This window comes from Lagopus muta, chromosome 12 (genome assembly GCF_023343835.1).
Source record: "Lagopus muta isolate bLagMut1 chromosome 12, bLagMut1 primary, whole genome shotgun sequence".
NCBI classification, from domain to species: Eukaryota; Metazoa; Chordata; class Aves; order Galliformes; family Phasianidae; genus Lagopus; species Lagopus muta.
In genome coordinates this window covers 17721579-17740568 of record NC_064444.1, presented here as the reverse complement: position 1 = coordinate 17740568, position 18990 = coordinate 17721579, and the positions used below count along the sequence as shown (strand labels likewise).

General features: G+C 48.4%; 1 protein-coding gene across 6 annotated transcripts; it reads right to left on the bottom strand.

Annotated features, from left to right (window-relative positions):
- Positions 1-707: 707 nt before the first annotated feature.
- ZDHHC1 (zinc finger DHHC-type containing 1) lies at positions 708-18707 on the bottom strand. Of its 6 annotated transcripts, none has more exons than XM_048959081.1 (11): positions 18516-18707; positions 16541-16753; positions 14980-15041; positions 13810-13911; positions 12938-13062; positions 12471-12629; positions 9493-9605; positions 5883-5971; positions 4530-4623; positions 3679-3787; positions 708-3066 (listed from the first exon to the last, which is right to left on the bottom strand). In XM_048959081.1, the coding sequence occupies exons 2-11, from the start codon at positions 16751-16753 to the stop codon at positions 2552-2554; spliced, it is 1581 nt and encodes a 526-aa protein (XP_048815038.1). In that variant the 5' UTR covers positions 18516-18707; the 3' UTR covers positions 708-2551. The 6 variants fall into 6 exon arrangements, with proteins under 6 accessions (XP_048815038.1, XP_048815036.1, XP_048815037.1 ...); XM_048959079.1 differs by lacking the exon at positions 14980-15041 and adding an exon at positions 14522-14697; XM_048959080.1 differs by lacking the exons at positions 14980-15041; positions 18516-18707 and adding exons at positions 14522-14697; positions 18358-18387.
- Positions 18708-18990: the final 283 nt, after the last annotated feature.

Below are 18990 nucleotides of genomic sequence, written 5' to 3'. Positions count from 1 at the left end.
GGCACAGGGGTCACAGCTTCGTCCTCCTCCCTCATTCGGGGCGCTCCCAGCACGGTCACATCAAAGGCGTTTCCCAAAGGAAGGTCACCCTGACTTCAAAGAGAAGACGCCGCATGATGAAAGCAAAGGGGTGGACGGGGCCGTGATTTATAACCCGGCGCTGGGAAGGGCTCCAGAAAGCTGTCAGCATCCTGAGGACGCGCCGCTCATTCCTTCTAAAAAGCTGCAGTGTCTCCTGCTGGAGCTGGGCAGCCCGGGGCACCGCGTCCTGCTGCTGGGACAGCCTGCTGCGGGGGGCAGCTCAGATGCTGAGCGGCACTTCTGGAGGTTCTGCTGGGGCACAGCAGCTCTCCTGGGAGCTGAGGACATCCCAGCGTCACCACTTCCACTCCTGGATGCACAGCATGCATCCTTAACGCCCAACACACCCAAGTCAGACACCTCTCACGCACACAAAGTCCTGCTATGTGCAGAGCAGAGCCCACACCGTGGCACAGCCCATCCTGCTGGCACACAGATTGCAGCACTGGGCCCCCCAAAACCCCATGGGCTTCCTGAAGGCAGCCCTTCTGAACATCCCCAGAGCCATCCACAGCCAGAGGGCAAAGCCTGGTGGGGCACAGTGCTGGATGGCAGAGCTGGGCATCACCAACAGGGCGGCGAAACGGTAAGAAAGAGGACATTATGTAGCAAAGGGCATAGAAAACTTTATTGTGGACAGAGCTAATAAAGAGCTCCGTACATAACTTTGGGGCTGGTTCTGCATGGGCAAAAGAGAACACAGAGCTACTGAGGGGTGCCTGCTGGAGATGGATGTCCGATGCCTCGTGAGTAAGGGGACAGCTGGCCTCGAAAGCCCACCTACTGCAGGCTGCAGCTCCCTTGGATGGCAGCAAACAGGGAGAAACAGCAGGGAGGGATGCCCATCCAAGCACACAGGACACTCCTCAGGGGTCATTCTCCATCCCATGGAGATGTTTAGCAGCACAGCTCAGCTCTCTGTCCCTTTAGTACAATAAACTCCTGGTCAGAGAGCCCACAGACAGCCCTGGAACAGGACGTGCTCTATAGAAAGCAGCTGGATGCTCAGACAGCGCCTGCACTTTCCCTTTCTGAGGGAACTGGGCCAGCTGCTGGCGCTCAGGGCACACAGCCCTCCTCATCATACCCAGGCAGGGGCTGTTAGACATGGTGCAAGCAGCCAAGGTGGCAACCACAGCTCTGGGTGGTGGCCACAGAGGCCGTGCAGCTGTCAGGTGAGGAATGATGCCAGGCACTGCTGGCGGGGTGCAGCAGACTGCTCCGCTGCTATCCTGGGCTCTGAGGGAGCTGGCTGCTAGGCAGATCTGGGCTTCCTGGCAGCCCGGCCCCCAGTGCTCAGTCAGGAATGCAAAGCAAGGCATGCTGCCCACGGAGCAGCACAGGCTTTGCAGCCCACATCGCCCTCTGCTCTCACCACCACCACGGAGTGGCTCCAGGCTCTGGATCCTGGTGTCAGGTGTGGGATTTTTTGCAATACAGAACATCCACGCTTGGGCTGTGGGTTAATACTGACTTGGCAAGCCCAGGAAATGAAAAGCTTTTGGGACCTGCTGCATCCTCAGAAGTTTCTGATGAGAAAGCTGCGCTGCGGGGCACTCCAGGCTGCTGGAAAGATACAGCTGAGCAGGTCAGACCACACTGCTTTAGAGTACATGCTGGTGAACTTGGCTTGAAGGTGCACAGAGGAAAGTGGTGCAGGGACAGAACAATCCTCAGGTCACTCCCTGACTACCAGCTGAGGCGCCCTGCCATGATCCAAAGCCTGGGTTGGGGAAGATGGAAAATTGAGTTTTTGGGGTATCAACAGAGAGCGGAGATGCAGCCTTGTTTTACCCTACAGCATTAAACTTACTGCATGTTGGTCTGCAGAGCGTCAGGAGCACACAGCCCTTTCCTATGGAGAATGCTCTACTTTAGTTCCCTCTGGCAACACGTCAAAGCGCCCACCTCACACAGCCCTGGGCACTTCTCTAGCTGCAAAACCTGCTCCCCTTGACAAGGAGAGTGGAACCAGGCTTGGGGCAGTCCGAAGGCAGCAGCCATAATCATAGAATTGCTCAGGTTGGAAAGACCTTAAAAGATCATGGAGTCCAACCACAACCAAGCTGCCCTAACGACCCTCTGCTAAACCACGTCCCTGAGCACCACATCCAAACAGTTTTTAACACACCCAGGGATGGTGACTCAACCACCTCCCTGGGCAGCCCATTGCAGTGCTTAACAACCCTTTCTGTAAAGAAGTTTCTCCTGATATCCAACCTAAACTTACCCTGGTGCAAATTAAGGCCATTTTCCCTCACCCTGAGAGACAATGGCAATGCAGAACATGATGCAGCAGGGCTTTTGCTGCCTCTCAGCTAAGCGTGCTGGAAGTTGGACAGCATCACACCCAGGGAGGCTGCTGTCACCAGAGAATGAATTGCTGGAGCGAAAACCTTTGAACAGTAGCACACAGATAGAAAAAGAACATCTTGCTTCACCCCCAAAGGCTGCGGCTTCGGAAGGACGGTCACTGGGGCACTGCGGTGTTTGTCCTTACGTCCTTTAGGCAGGGATCATGCCTGCCCAGATGCTGTTTGCTGGTGCATTTTCTGTGCTGTGGCTCAGATGTGCTCCCACCAGCTCGGGGCTGAGAGACACGAGGTTCTCCACTGCTCTTACTTACAAACACAGCAGGAGTCTTAGAATAAAGTTCCAGATCTCGTTCCACGCCTCTGTCTCGCTGGCAGCTTTTCCTTTTCACCTTGTGCCCAGAATAAAGACTCTTCCCTTTGCAGTGTTTGGGATCAGGTGCGGACAGGGGGCAGCGCCGAGCACTGCTTGAGCTGCTCTGACAAGGGCCGTGAAGGGCTGTGCTGCCCAGGTGAGTCTGAGCCACAGGGATCTCATCCATGGACTCGGCAGACTCGGAGTGATAGTCAGCTGGGGGTGCTGCTGCCTGCACTGCAGCAGGCAGGGGGATGGTGGGCACCAGGAGGAGAGGGCTGGGGGAGGAGGGGGTGGCAGCAGCTGTGGCTGGAAGCTCTGCAGATGGAATGAAAGACACAAGGAAGGTCAAGGAGGGAAAGGTCCGACAGCCCTACAGATGTCAGCTCTGACACGGCCGATCCAGCAGCTGGGAACCACTCAGCACGGCCCCCTCAGTGCTGCTGACACAGCTGCTTAAGCAGCCTAGCACTGTTTATGAAGATGCACATTTCCCTCTTGCTCATCTGACCAATTTCTCCTTTAAAAACGAAAGCAGTCCATGGTACAGCTGCCACCACAGTTTTTTTTGCTGTGCCTCAGGAGAACAGAACTGAAATGAACACTACTTCTGTTTAACTGTGCTGCTGCAGGAACACCTTGAGTACAGTGACTGGGAGCTTCTCAGCTACCTCAGAACTAACAGTTCCAAGAAACAGCATGTTTAAAGCTGATACAGAGCAAGGAAAAGCTGGCATCGCAACCCCATTAACTCTGCACAACACAGATGCTTCCAAATAAAGTTTATATCTGCTCTTCTCCAGGGAGTTTCCGTTCTTTGCTTTTTTTTTCCTTGTCTCTACTTTCTAAAAGCAAGTTGGTATTAATTCCTTCACATTTCAGTCAACTGGAAGAGTTACAGAGCAAAGCAGCTGGGTGCTGCACACTCACCTGACTGGGGACCTGGAAAAGAAGCCCAAGTTCCAGCACGTGGTTTAGATCTGCTCTCCATCACTGAGGAAGAAGTCCTTAACATCTTCTTCCTCCTTTTTTTCTGTCTCTGTGAAAGCAAGGAGGCAGAAAGTCACACAGCACGTGACACACCAAGAGAGAGATACCAAGATGGCCCTTGTCCAAGATACAAGTCTAGCAGAGAAGGATTTTTTTCTTATCATCTGGATGACAAAATTGATTAATGAGCTTAGAGGAAAAGAGAGCACCACTATCAGCCACTGGAGGAAATGGGGAGAGCATCTGGACGCAGGTAAATGAATTTTAGAAAGCAGAAAACATCCCTTTGGGCAGCTATTTCATGCACTAAAGCCTCACACCCACGCACTCCTTATTCCTCTGGGCAGATGCTTTAACCTCCATATTTGAAGGCATAAGTTGTTGGATTTTGCTGTACAGAAGCACACACAGGTGTGTGCAGTCACTGAACAGCACTGGAACGGAGAGATATTGTGCAGGCTCCACGTGTTACAGCTCAGCTGCAAGTCTGTGAAGCAAGAATGCATCTGCTCACGTGTGGGAGCTGAGGCAGGAGAGCACTGTGTGGATGCAGCGACCACGGGGCACAGTCAGCCCTGCACACACACTGAGCCCTGCACACACACTGAGCCCTGCACACACACTGAGCCCTGCACACACACTGAGCCCTGCACACACACTGAGCCCTGCACACACACTGAGCCCTGCACACACACTGAGCCCTGCACAGCTTGCATCAGGGCGAGTTTGTCCTCATGCAGCCTGATGGATCACCATCAGAGAGCAGAGCACACAGAAGGACTCCTGCTTACCTGCACGGGGGCCACAAAGTGAAGAGATGGGAGGTCAGGAGAGGAGCTGCATTCAGGATCGGCTTCGTTGGTGTGGACGTAGAGCTTTGAAAAGCTAAATACAGGCACATCAGATGCTTCCCTCAGACACTGCTCAACTGTGATGTCCACCTTTCTTGCACAGAGCCAGCTTCAATCAGGCTAAGGCAGCCCTTGCTTTGCACTGCACGCCCTGCACGACTGCAGGGTCGCTGCTCTTGCAGCTGTGCACAGAACACCAAGAGTTTCCTCTCCCTTCCCCAAGGACATGAGTTAATAGGCAAGGCTTAATTAAGAGACAAGGACACTGTTTTCCAGTGACTGCTCACCTCATGTCATAAACTGCACTGATTCATATTGTGATTCACATCTCCTGACAGCCTGAAATCTTACAATGACACTGAGCTCAATACAGGAACTGTGGGACAAAACCTGAAGTTTAAGCTGGCAACAGAAGAAACCCTTTTTTGTGATACAGTGGCTCTTAGCAGTGGATATTATCAGTGCTCTGCACCATCACCTGGCTTCCACACAGAGCCAAAACTCCATTTTGAGAGAAAAACCTTATGGCCTGAGAAGAGAGATTCAAATGTGGGGGCACTAAATGGGCACAGACACAACCTGAAATGTTTTTTCAGCCTGATTCCTTTTAATTTACTTGAGAAAAAAAAACTCCAGGGAGTCTGGAAATGGGCCAAGGCTGGATTTTCTGACACAAAGCAGGCTAGGGCATAATGCTGAGCAGGTCACTCGACCAGCTGATAAACTGAGACATGGCAGCAAAAATGCACAGAGTCAGAGCACATTTCAGTGGAATCCCTTTCTACCTTGTACACCTCATCCTTCAGTTAGCCCTCTTGCTAAGAGCCTCAGCCTTGTCAAGGATGTGAGCACACACAAGGTACAGAGAGCTACTATGTACAATCACCTCTCAAAGCCCAACAGCAGAGCATTCAGTTTAATTCCAAGACAACCCAGATACTCACTCAGAATGACCTGCTACTCCAGAGCTCTCTAAGCCTGAATCACAAAGTCAGCAGGCTTTCTCATTTCAGATGCTCACAAAGCAGACCACCTCCTTCAGTCACACTGTAGCAAGCTGAAGTGGAGCTCCCAGATCTATTTCAGGCAGCTTTAAAGTAATTTTATTGTAAAACTCTAGTTCCAGGAAAGTTATTGTCCCAGAGGAAGGGAGGTAAGTACTCCTGCATGTATCTGCCCTGCTGAAACTCATTGAACTCAGCATGTCTTGGTTGAAACACTGGTGCTCCTTCTGCTCTTTAGACTGCAGGGATGATTTCCCATTCAGCACACACACGTCTCTGGGAGACTCACCATTTTTCTGAATTGGCTGCTGAGAAGTCCTCTACCTGAACACCAGGGTTTGTATGGCCAGGGTTAGTAGTTGAAAGTAAATCTGCTTCCTGAAACGACCAGACAGAGAGAATTCACATTTTCAGAACAAGAAGGACACAGGGGAGAAGGATTTTCACTACAGGGGTGTTTTCTGCCTCCCATACACCAAGCATTTTGTCACTGCAGCTGCCACAGCTGAAACTCAGCAAAGGATGTGGCACTGCTATTTTCCACTTGCATACCCTTATAAGCATAAAAGAAGGCTTGACAAAGAAGCCCCCTAAATTCAAGTATCCAAATTACAGAAAAGGGCTCCTGCTTCTCCCCCAAAAGCAGTCATTTGGGCTGGCTGGAAGACCACATGATGGATCTGTGATGATGCTGCCTCATGTAAGGCAGTAAATATGAAAGCCAACTGTAAAGAGCTGCAGAAGACTCCTGTAGTCTTGAGTTATGGGCTGATAAAACAGCATGTGAAACCCCTCAATGCTACACAGAGAAAAGAAGAAATTACAAGATACAAAGGGAGTACAAAGCCTCTGACACACATTGCCAATGCTGCCAGAGGGCACTGGGGACAACATCCCCAGCAACACAGCCAGCTCATCTTTGGTCACTCTTCTTCCTGTGCCAGCAGAGAGACTTCCCAAATTACTAGTTGCTCTCAAAAACCTTGGCATGGAGATCTGGAGTCCCTGTACTCATGTAATTGTAGATAAGAGAGCTGCCGAGCTGGAAGGAGTTCAGGCTTGTTGCATTTTGTAAAGTGCTCTTACTTTAATTGGTTTTGTAAATGTAGAAAGAAATTTGCAATTGTTTTATAGGTGCTGGCATCAAATGGAAGGAAATTGGTTCAGCAACCTTAAACATTAGAATTTTGTGGTCTGAGAATTGTACTGCTGGGGGCTCACTAAGAAAAGCAGAGCTCATCCCAGTGCAGGATTAATGGTCTGCAGATATTTCACAACGAATTTGTAACTCAGATCATCAGCTGTCATTGCCTGAGCACCAGGTGTACATGAGTTGTTCCTCAGAGCTCCTTGGAGACCAAATTCCTAACGCTGACACACCAACCTCATGCACCTGAGTCACAAATGAAGGAGATCAGCCACAGCCTCGTGTCACTGTAAGCAGGGGGAGATGCAGGCATTCCTTGTACAGCGTGCTGAAATTGCTGCAGCAGGAGATATTCTTGTGAGACTGTGCACAGCAAGGGGAAATCATCAGGATTTGATATCCACAGCAAGCAAGCAGGACCACAGGCTTGGTATTTCAAAGAAGGTTAACAAGATGCATCTTGAGGATAGCACAAGCAATGCTTTCCCAGAATGCAAGCGAAGAGCCTTTTAAAAGTCCATTTTGTGCATTTTGGCCTTTTGAATTATGTATAACCAAAGCAGCTGCACAGAGAACACAACCCATCCGAGCTGACAAGCAGGAACAAATGGAAGAAGACTCGATGAGTAGAAAATGCAGCATTCTCTCTGCATGATGAAAGCACAGCACAGAGCCCCAGCATCCCTCGGCTCCCACACAGCTGGGCAGCTGCCAGCCTGATGGAGCTGCCCCTCCCCATCAGCTCACTCGGGTTCAGCTCTTAGCCCTGCTGCAAACAGACTGCTAGCCCCACTGAAACCCCAGCTCCCAAAGCTCAGTGCCACCTCACGACCGCTGGCCACGCTCAGGTCTCCTGTAATCCTCTAGCCTGAACATAGCCAAAGGCTGAACCAGCACACAGGCTTAAAGAAGGCTTCAGCAAAGTGGGAAATGCATCTCCTCTTACTCTCTGTAGTTAATGAACAGTTAAGACAAAGGTGGGAAGAACACAACTTCTATTTGATGCTTGCAAGATCTTGGATCAGTTACAAAGGGCCTCTGTGTTCAAGCTGAAGGCAGCAGTCAATGCAGCTTACACAAGGCGAGTCACTTGGTGTACTCCTACCCGTGTATTTGTTTGTGTTTATCTCTGGTTGCTACGCGAGGAACAAGGAAAGTCTGGGGGTTAACAGTGCTCTCAACAATGTTACTGGGCATCTTCCAGTCCCCACTGCTCCCCAAGGTACTGACTGCAGCAGGGAAACAGAGCTCCTTTTCACCCTGCTGCTGCAAGCCTCAGATGAACCGTACAGCTTCTGGACAAGCAGCCGTGCAGACAGGAGAACACAGCTGAACAGCCTCATCCCAAACAGAGGCACACACAGCTCACCTTTCTCAGGTATATTTTCAGCAGAGATTAAAATCTGGTAACCAGGAAGTCGTTAGTGCTGTTGTTTCGTTAGTGCTTTAATGGTCACGGTAGGCAAAGCTGTGTGAGACAAAGCGCCAAACATCCTCGCTGTTATGGAAACCTTCCTTCAAACTGAAAGTTCAGATTTCCCAGCAGGGAACAAAATATGTATACGAGAAGCTGAGGTCTCCACATTGCACAGAAAGGGAATTAGCTCACTTTCCCCCTTCCTTTGATAGGGAAAAGCCATTAATGAGTGCAGAGAGACCCCAGGACCAATTCACAGAAGATGTGGACTAAGCTTGGAGTTAATTAGTTTCTTATGAAATATAAAACTGGTTATATAGAAGGCAACTCACTCAACTCATAAAGCCAGATAGAGTTACAAGGGCTTGCAGAATCCCAGAATAACTTAGACTAGGAGGAACTGGAAGTTTCTAGTCAGCTCCCCTATCCAAACCAATACAAACGTTCAGTCAAATTTTGAGCCCCCCAGGGACAAAGCTGTCCTGCAGCAAAATAAATTACACCCAACCTTTCGGTGAGACTATCAGCCTTATGTATTGCACTGCACAGTGCAGCAGGACTGAGGAGTCCTTTGCAGCAATACAGATCAGCATGGTGGTGATCACAAGGACCTCAGCGCTGTGTAGATTCATCTCAAAGGAAAACAAAGCTTCAAAGGGTCGTTTCTGAACAGGATTGATGCTCTTTTCTTTTTCCAGATAGTCAGACTAGCCCATACGAGCTGCCTGATGATTAACCTCAGTTTCTCCTGCTTTGGAATCGGTCTCACTTTCAGTCCTGACCTACAACACCATGCACACAGACCACCAAAATGCACACTGCCACCAAAACAGATGGTCCTGTCCTTTCCAGAGACGGGACCTTCCCACTCTTCAGTCATCTTCTTTCATGCTGACACAAGCAGTTATGTGACTGCTTGGTGAACCAGATGGGAGGGAGCTGGCCCAGCTAAACACTACCTCAACTATCTTTTTTCATAAAGTTTCTTCTTACCCAGATGAGTTCCCCCACCCTGTTCACTGCATGACTGTAACAAACAGCTGCGTTGGCAAAGGAGAACAGATAGCCCAGGGCCCACAACAAATGGTGGAAGAAGAGAGTGGGTGGGATTGATTTGTTTGAAAGCAGTACTCGCTAATGCCTGAAGTGCTCATCAAGTTACAGACCGTAGGCTCTCTCACATCCTACTCACATCTCTGCTCCTCAGAGGTGCCTCCAAAGTCCTATCTGGAGCAGCTGCCTCTACAATTTGAAGCATACAAAACTGAAGCAAGCTCTACGCAGCCGACGAGTGAGGTTGTTCCATGGGAAGTGGATTGCAAGTGCAGCAAGTACCTGAGTGGGCATCACCTGGGAGGGACAAGGATCCGGCTGCTTGTCTGCTTCTTTGGCCTCTTGCTGGGCACGCTGCTGCAAGATGTACTCGTATGTAGTCAGTTTGTTCCACACTGGGAGGAAAGAAAGAGAACAGCTGTCAGTGTGTGAAAGGCCACTCCTGACTGCACTGACAGCTCACAAACAGCCTGAAAAACTCCTCGTTTCAATGGCAACTATAAACATGAGAAAACTGACACTCCAAGCCAAAAGCACCTTTGCACTGCTTGTCTTACTGTATCCTTTACTGTTGTCGTCACAGTGCTCAGTTAAATGTCTCACACACACGTGGTGCTGCCTTTTGTGTGGCAGAGATTCATTCAGCTCATTTCAGAGCAAATCCATTCTTCATATGTGATACTTGAAAGATCTGCGTTGCGTGATGAGCAGTCCTACCAAACGTAGAAAAGAGCCAGCAGGTTGGTGCAGCCCAGAAGGAAGACTGAGATAATTAATGTCCAAAACAGCGAGCACGAGATGCCCATTCATCTTGTGCCAAACGGACTCAAAGTTTATATGTGCCTGAGTTTATGAGCTCTTAACGTCCTGCAGACACAAACATCTGCTTCCATGAATGAGCAAAAGCATCTGACATTTCTGAGCAGCTTGCTTTCCTCAAGAGACTCCAAACATTACAGGGATTCAAAACCAAGGCGTTCGTCCCCTCACGATGTCGTAGTATTTTTAGAACACAGAAGCCAGAAATGGATGCTGCAGCTTCTGGCTGCAGTCTGGAAGCATTATTCCTGTTTACAGTAGCATGTAGTTAAATCAGATGCTCAGGATGTGGGACATCTAGACTAAAATCTCTGCTGTGCCTGAACTCATTTGTTCCACTAGTGCCTTATCCCTCAGAACCACACTTCAGACACACAGCTACACTGCAGGGAAGTAGGGGAGAGCAGAGGCAAGCAATGGCCTTAGGAAGAAAAAAGAATCCAAGATGCATTTGGCCAGGAAGTCAGACCATAAAAACAAATGCAAGCCTGCAGCCAAGTGATCGGAGAATGTATTTAATGAGGAAGGTGCAGAGTGCTGGCAAATGCTAGAAGAATTGCATCTGTATGCATTATTTAAGAAACAGAACATGGGTACAAACCATTCTTGGGTTAGAATTCATTGGTTTCTGCATACTTAGCAGAGCAACTTTGCAATACTGTTAAATGGCTATTTAGTCAAAAGCACTGCATTTGGCAGACAGCACTGCAGCACGTCATTAAAAAGAAAACCAAACACCTCTCTGCAAACTTCCCATGTGCCATGCTTCACCGAGTGCCTCTGCAACTGCATCTCAGTCAAGATGTAACTGTGATCACACGGATCAACTGCCTTGAGAACAACCTACTGTGACAGCAGCGAGTAATTAAAGCCAGGACAGCCATTCTGAAAAGATCACATTAAATTGGGTCACAACTAAAAGTTAATTTGCCTTCAAATTGGTCCTGAAGGAGGACAAATAATTCACGTCTGGACAACAATAAAAAACATCAGAGCAGAACTGGGTTCTACACACAGAACTGGGTTTTGGTCACACAGAACATTTCTGCTTGATGAGAGGAAGAGCACCGTTATCCCAAGGAAGGAGCACCCTCTGGTGGAAGCTGTACGGGTAGACAAGGTAATGTGCTGCAAGGTCAGCGCTGCACAGAATAACGCTGTCTTTTTCAGCCAAAGGAAACGTTCCTGGAGTTGCCCCAGCACTGCGATGCTTTTCAGTCTTTAGTCTGTAGTGGTAGATCAACCTTGAAAATCTCCAGGCATCACCATTAACCTGATAAAAGTCAACTTGTAATTACAAGAAAGCAAAATCACGGACTGTGACCCATCTGGAACTGCACTGGTTTGTGCTGACCTTGTTTGTGTTGGCTTGTGTCTCTCTGTTACAGACAGCCTAACAATCCACCTCTCTTCCAGCACATCCCTCCTTCCCTAGTTTTGACCCCACTGACTTCTGCAAGTGCAGGATCTTCTCTCATCATGACTTACAGAATGCAAACAGCACAGGCTCCACTCCAGACAACGACTGGAAAAAAAGCTATTTGATGACCACTTGCACTTCCAGACCAAAACTGTCCCTCCTGATACAGCACCAAGTAGGAGCCCTAATGAGGAGCCTTTCTGAAAGCTTCTCCCTCTGAGTCCCACAAGTCATTCTGTGTCAACACAGCACAACTTCCATAATGGATCTGATCTGGGAGTTGGGCTTCTCACCAGAAAATGAGACCAGAGAAACAGGATCTCTTGTATCACAGAAGCACTGGCTCTAGAGAATGGCACTGCACATGTGAGTGCACCTTGCTCACATCATGCTGTGTCTCAGCTGGTAAGCCCTGCAGCACCAAATGGCATTACACAGAACCAGCTGGGATGCTCTACCACCCTATAACCACAGAAAATGTGACCCAGATAAGCTTCTTATGGACTACATAAAATGATATGCATTTTTAGATAAAGTCTCTCACTATTATATTAGCCAAGAACAGTTTAGTTACAATTCTTTTATTTCTTCCATTTAAGATGCCATCATTTAACCTTCAAGACTTACCTGCAACTGTCCAAACACCACATTCTGGAAATGCCTACTGATGCAGTTCAACAAGTGAACTCTAAGTTTATCTGGATTCTAAAGTCTTGTATGCTTTCTAAGATTCAGCTCTGAATGAAGGAAATTGTATTGATGGAATTTCTTACTAGAAATTTCCAAGATAATGATTTAAAAATGCTTCTGAGGAATCTGACTCAGGCTGGAAAAGGCTTTTCACTGGCTCCAATCCACCTTTTGCAAAGACACAAAATGTATAAGGTTAAACCCCCTACTTTGTATCTCTTGAGTGATCATCTTGCAGGTTTGTAACACGGATGAACACACGGAATGCAGAACAAGCAGTAGCTGCAGAAAAACGAAATGGAGATGCAGATGAGAGGAACAGAATACTTACTAAGATAGATGTGAAAGGTCAAGAGGTGGCCTAGCAGGCTCACAGTCACCAGGCTCAAAAGAATGAAAGTCCCAGCTGAGAACAAAATGGCAGGTGCCCGAGTCTCAACAGGAACAGCAGGCAGAAACACAAACCAGACATCCGTGTGGTTCTTCAGACCTGTAAAACAAAAGCAGCAGGAGGTCTGCAGGCTGTCCATGCAGTGTCTCTAACTCAGCTTTACAGCTGAGAAAATATTTGTAACTTAAAATGGGTTGCAGGCCCATTATGCATGTGAGGCTTAAGAAACTTTGTGCTGCAAGCCTTTTAGGAAGAGCAGTTCAGTGGGTGCAAGAAAGAAACGTTCCATCAGCTGAGCAGACACTTGTACAACTGAAGGAATAAGGAGAAGAGTGTGGAAGAATCCAATCTCACACACTGGCCCCCCAGAGGGGACCATCATGATTCCCAGGATGCACTGCTCTTACCTTCATAGTGATGGTCAGAACGAAGCATCGTGGGGTTAAGGAAGAACTCAACAAAGATGTAGAAAGCAATGAGCAGCAGAAGCCCAAGGCCCAGGATGGCAGACACCACGCTGTTCAAAAAGAACCTGCCAAAGAAGTGGGAACTCTGAGTGGCTCCAGTAACACCACAGACACAATTCAAGAGACAGATATACACAGCCATCCCTTATTACTGTGGCACTTTCATAGATGCCTTGTTTCATGCCCTAACATAACTGAGAGCCTTGAAACAACTGTAGTTAGAAAGCAGTCAAGTATATGTGTGATAGAAAAAGAGCTCCCTGCACAAAATCTCAAGGCAGCACATCGTGGCACTGAGCAGTAACAACTCTTTGCTCCACATGTGGCTCTAGTGCAGCAGAGTGAGCAGAGAAGCAACAATCAGCGTGAGCCTCCATATTCCTTACCTTAAACCTGGCACAGATTAGATTTGTGTGTGTGCTGCTGCCAACAGGCAAATCTTGGGGGGAAAGCAGACAGTTTGGATTCAGAGATGGGAACAACAGCACGATCATGGACCTATTCCCACTCCAGTTATCACAAGCACTACGGACACCCACTTAACATCCCATCATGTTTTCCTAATACCATGTAAGACAACCAAGTTTTCTGTTTTCATCTGTAGACATTTGACTACTAAGCATAGGGATTTTATCCCTGGTTATGTGGATGTCACAGCAGTGCTTGCATTTTACACCTCGTTTTTTCATGACTGATTTTATTCAGCTGAGATCTAAAAGAAAAGTGGTTCTGTGTGGCTGAGAGCAGATCAGACATCTCTGGGGATATTATTTAGGCAGCGATGTGTTCCTGCCACACTGCCAAGCCCTTACCAGTAATTCCTCTCTCCCACACAGTTGTTGAGCCATTTGCAGTGGTGATCAAAGCCACGCACACACTTGTTGCAAGATCCACAGTGCTTCGATTTGGCACTCCTGCCAAAGAAAAGGTGGTGTTAGAGAGGCATGCCTTTACCAGGGACACAAGTACAGGGGAGCAGAGAGGCAGAGAGCCTGGGAACCAACCATATCTACAAGAAGAATAAGTAAATTCCCAAACATAATGGCTGTATTCACTATTGCTGGACCACGATCCCAAACACTGCAAAGTTTGCTTTTTTTAATGCACTGTGTGATTTCTAGTTCGGAGATCACTGCTTTCTTGTTTTCAAACCTAAAGCAACTCTGCAGACCCTCACCTTACAACCTGCCCTCCAGGCATTTCTCCTACCACATTAGGATCTAGCCAAACACAAGCACACACGTCCAAGCTACACGCTGTTCTCAGACGCAACACCAACATCCAGGTAACAAAGAGCAGCAGAGTCCTCTCCACACGACATGAGAGCAATAAAGTCACACACAGGACCACGCTCACATTTGACAGTGGACGCCTACCCAGGGAATGAGGATTCACTGGCACTGCAGAGCTAAGAGCTTCAGGAACTCGACTTCAATCTTACAGCCTAACAGTAAAGAAGCGTCCAATGGCAAAGTGCAATGGTGAAGAAGAAAGATTAGTAGGAAGAGAAGAGAAGATACTTACACATTTACATCACAGACATGGCAATGATGGTTTTCAATGACATGTGCATGCTGATTACGATTGAAGGTGGCCAGAGGCCCTAGATAGTTTTTTTCTCGCACTTTTGCATCCGCAGGATCAATGGAGACTGCAGTAAGATGAACAACTAAATGGTAGATAAAACACACTCCTGGACACTGAAGCACACAGTTAAGGATTGTAGGAGTGATTTATATTTGGGTATTATTCTTAATACACAAAGCTCACGGAGACAAGGAATATACAGATTATAAATTACCATAAAACTGATTACATTAGTCTGAGCTTTATTAACAGAGAAGTTCACCTGTCTCACTGTAACTAACAACCTCTGCTCAATGATAGTTAAATCTACAGGAAAAACTCCTCACAAAGTACTGTTCTGCCTCATGGGAATGTCCTCCCTCGCACAGGAGTTTTTAAAGTTTACCTTTACTTACCAGAATCTGACCCTATGTGCAGCCTGACGGCGTAGGTTCACGCTTCTCAGTCCATACAGAATCTTTGGAAAGCAACAGGCAGTTAAGGCCGTGCACATGCCCCTTCAATAGACCAAACTTTCAAAAAAGAGAGAAAAAAAGTCACATCAAGGAACTGGCACTGAACACCTTGCTTTCTTCTTCCTTCAGAATCCCAAGGAAGAGGATCACCCCTATCAACTACAGTTCTACAGGATTCACTGACAGGACGTGTCACTTATATCTCAAAACATCACCTGTTTGAATTCTTCTTTACCAAACCCCAGTCACGAGGCAGAGCAAATAAGCTTTAGAAGTACTTTTGATCAAACCTCAAGTGACTGCCAATATTTGCAAAGAAAGCAGCAATGTTATGGGGATGCCCCATCCCTGCAGGCATTCAAGGCCAGGCTGGATGTGGCTCTGGGCAGCCTGGGCTGCTGGTTGGCGGCCTGCACACAGCAGGGGGTTGGAACTGGATCAGCACTGTGCTCCTTTGCAACCCAGGCCATTCTATGATTCTATTTCTGGTAAACCAATGCACACCAGAGCTTGCTTCTCCATACACTGAAATACACAGGCATGCACACAACAATTAATCTTCCTGCTTATTTGCTACGCAACCAGATATGCACATCATTGATCCTATTAAAGTCTATGGAAAACACAGTAGCGTGGTAAGGAAAAAAAAAAAGAGGCATTAGTACTAACAGTACTAGCAGTAAAGCTGTGAGTTATGTTGCTTTGATCAGTTAGAATGACTTTAGATTGAGTTATGATGATATGAGGCAGACAAATTTACAAAGCTTGAGGCACGATGATACCAAGGATTTCAGGAAGACAGGTAGATGAGCTGATAATGTTATTGATGACTGAATCATGCAGGTTTAATTAAAACTATTAGCAAAAGCATCAGAATCCCAATAATATCAAAGCCCCTATGGACATACAAATTCCAGATGTACAAATGATAAGTGCATTCCTCAGGAAGATCTTTTCAGAACTCTGCCCAACATTCTGTCTATAACATTTCTTGATTACCTGGTTCTGCTAAGGAAGCTGTAAATATGAATGGTAAAGCAGGCTTCTGCTGAAGGATTTTCTTCTTTCCAGTTACAGAACAATGTTAAATTTTTTCCTTGGTTTGCACTACAGTAAGACTGACAGCAATCCTGGAGACACACAGCCCCGCACTCTGCAAACAGCAGTTCCCTAGTTTTCCTATGCCCTCTCTGAAAGCCTGCAGCACACTTGTAGAACAACATAAAGACACAGAAGCAGATGTAGACAGAAGAGCTTGGGGGGCAAAGCCTTAAAAGGGAGTAACGACAGAGACAGGTAGAATGTTAATGATCTTCCTTGGTGGAGGAACAGAGATGGTTCCAAAATAAGTGTTTCTTAGAGACAGGAGAAAATCAACATTACAGCTACAGTTCAGAAAAAGATTCTGGCTAAGCTGTTTTCTCCTATGCTCACCACTTGTTTTAAAATGTCCCACTGGTAATTCATTACAGCTCCTGTTCTGCTCTTGAGCAAAGGATACAATATAGCCAGCGGGCAGCCAGTGGAGGGGCAGAAGAGGAACCAGAATTCCAAAGCCAACCAGTGCAAAGAAGAGGTACAGCAGCCAGGTAATGATCTGGAAAGGGTGCAGGGGCCAGCTCCAGCCATTTCTTCGAGCACGTTGGACCTTAGGACCAGCTTCACCCAAGTTCTCTGGAGCTGTCTTATTAGGAGGTTTGTCGCAGATGTTCATCTGTAGAAATAAAAAGAAAGAAGAAAATATTGATATAAAAGAATTCTGACTGAGTCCTGATCCTAGATCCAACATCTCCATCTCCAACAAAGTTGGAGACCAGGACAAGCATTTGAGGGAAGACTTCTCTCTGCAAAGAGGATCTATAGGAACAAAAGGGGAAAAATAATTACACATTCTAAAAGCAAGTGTTGATATCTGCATGAAACAACAACAATCCAAACTTTCAGCTAAGGGAGACTTGTGAAGGTTTTGACAGTGTTTGAATGGATCTAGGCCAAAAGCAAGTAAAAAGAGCATAGGTGGGCAGCCCAGAGACAGAGCACGATATGCTCTTTTTTGGGAACATCTTCATTTCAGACAGCTGTTCCAGTCGATGGCAGAACAAATCATAGACTCACAGAATGGCCTGGGTTGCAAAGGAACACAGTGCTGATCCAGTTCCAACCCCCTGCTGTGTGCAGGTCACCAACCAGCAGCCCAGGCTGCCCAGAGCCACATCCAGCCTGGCCTTGAATGCCTGCAGGGATGGGGCATCCACAGCCTCCTTGGGCAACCTGTTCCAGTGCCTCACCACCCTCTGGGTGAAAAACTTCCTCCTAACATCCAACCTAAACCTCCCCTGTCTCAGTTTAAAACCATACCCCCTTGTCTTATCACTATCCACCCTCACAAAGAGCCGTTCCCCCCCCTTCCTAAATGCTGCCACCTGACTCAGATATGCCATGCTTTCCTTCCAGCTGGTGAGGAGAAGTGAAGTGAAAGCAGGTGGCCCTCCTGGAGCACATGAGATGGAATCACAGCTTCAGCACTACACAGAAACAGAGGCACCTTTGTCAGCAACAAAGTGGAAAGACTAGAAACTGAACAAAAAGTGAGCAAAAAGAGGAAAAAGGAATTGCACACAACACCGCTGTAAGGCCAACTGTTGCTAGAAGAACAAAACAGTTACGTATGCAGGGCACCCACACAGCAAGCTGCCAGATTACTGAGCTGTTGGCACCAGGGCTGCCAACACGAGAAAGCAAGATTCAATTGCAAAGACAAGTTATGAACCATAACCTGGGAAGTTCTTGATGTTTGAGTGTTTGCACAACAGCTATGACAAACAGATGCTATTTCAGTTTGCGTTGAACTGTTAGTTGCAGCTCTCTGCTTGCCACTGAGCCAGGCTGTGCTTTGAACAGAACCTGCCTTGCTAAAGAAATGCATCCATTATGCATTCTGTGGGACTGCAGGGTTGGGCTTTTCCGGGTCCCAGGGCACAGGAGCATGCTGAGAGGCAAAGAGCAGAGGTCTCTGGCTCATTATTGTCTCATTTTGACGTTGTCTCGTGTCATTGCTGTCATTTTGATAACGGTTCCAGTACCAGAAAATCCCAAAAGGCACTGACTGCAACCATCAGAGCAAGCAGGGTGGCTCAGATATAAGATCTGCTTGCATCAGTGCAAGCAAAGGGCTGGAAATTACTGCTACAGAATCAGAGAACATCCCGAATGGAAAGGACCCCGGTGGCCACGAAGCCCATCTCCTGCCCACACAGCAGCCAGGCGCTGCCCCACGGCCTCAGCTCCGCAGTGCACAGCCATTAACCCCTCGTTAACCTTCGGCACCGCTCCCGTTAAACCCTCTGATCTGCTCGCGTCTCTCCGCAGGGCCTCTCAGCGCTCTGCTCCCAGCTGAGTCCCGTCAGCAAACCCGGCACGTTTCTCGCTCACGAAAGCACGGCGCGCACCGCGCTGCCGAACGGCTCCGGGCTTACTCAGTCAGCGCTGCTCGGAGGCCGCAGGTCTCCCCGTGCAGTCCGCACGCAGCGAGGCCCGAGGCCGGGGCAGGCGGCGTGATGGAGCCGGGCGCCCCGCGTGCCCCGTGCGGCGGGGACGGGGACAGGGACGGGCCCGGCCCCGCAGCTTCTCGCCTAGAGAAGCGAGAGCAGCGGGTCAGGCCGCTGGGCCCGTCGCCATGGCAACGGGCAGGCTACGGCGCGCCGCGAGGACAAAAAGCGTCGGGCGCGTTTCGCCGCAGTGTTCCGTTTCCCGCCTTTCTCCACCGGTTCGTTTCCCGCCTCAGCGCGTCTCGCCGCTCCCGTGCGCCATGGGAGGTTGCTGGGAGGCCATCCGTGTGAGGCGATTTCCCCCCATTGCCGGGCCCTCAGATGCTGGCGAGCGGTGCCCGCGGCACAAGGAGGGCTTTATGGGCTGCGCACAGCGGCCGCTTTGTGCAGGGGTGGCCTCAGG

Excerpts from the sequence above, each read along its gene's own strand:
- ZDHHC1 (XM_048959079.1), bottom strand. The coding sequence starts at position 16,753 with ATGAACATCTGCGACAAACCTCCTAATAAGACAGCTCCAGAGAACTTG. Across the intron at positions 14,698-16,540 it reads GGCTGCCCGCTGGCTATATT|TGTCCAGGAGTGTGTTTTAT; the intron begins GTATCCTTTGCT and ends TGTGTGCTTCAG. Across the intron at positions 12,630-12,937 it reads TTCTGACCATCACTATGAAG|GTCTGAAGAACCACACGGAT; the intron begins GTAAGAGCAGTG and ends TTTGTTTTACAG.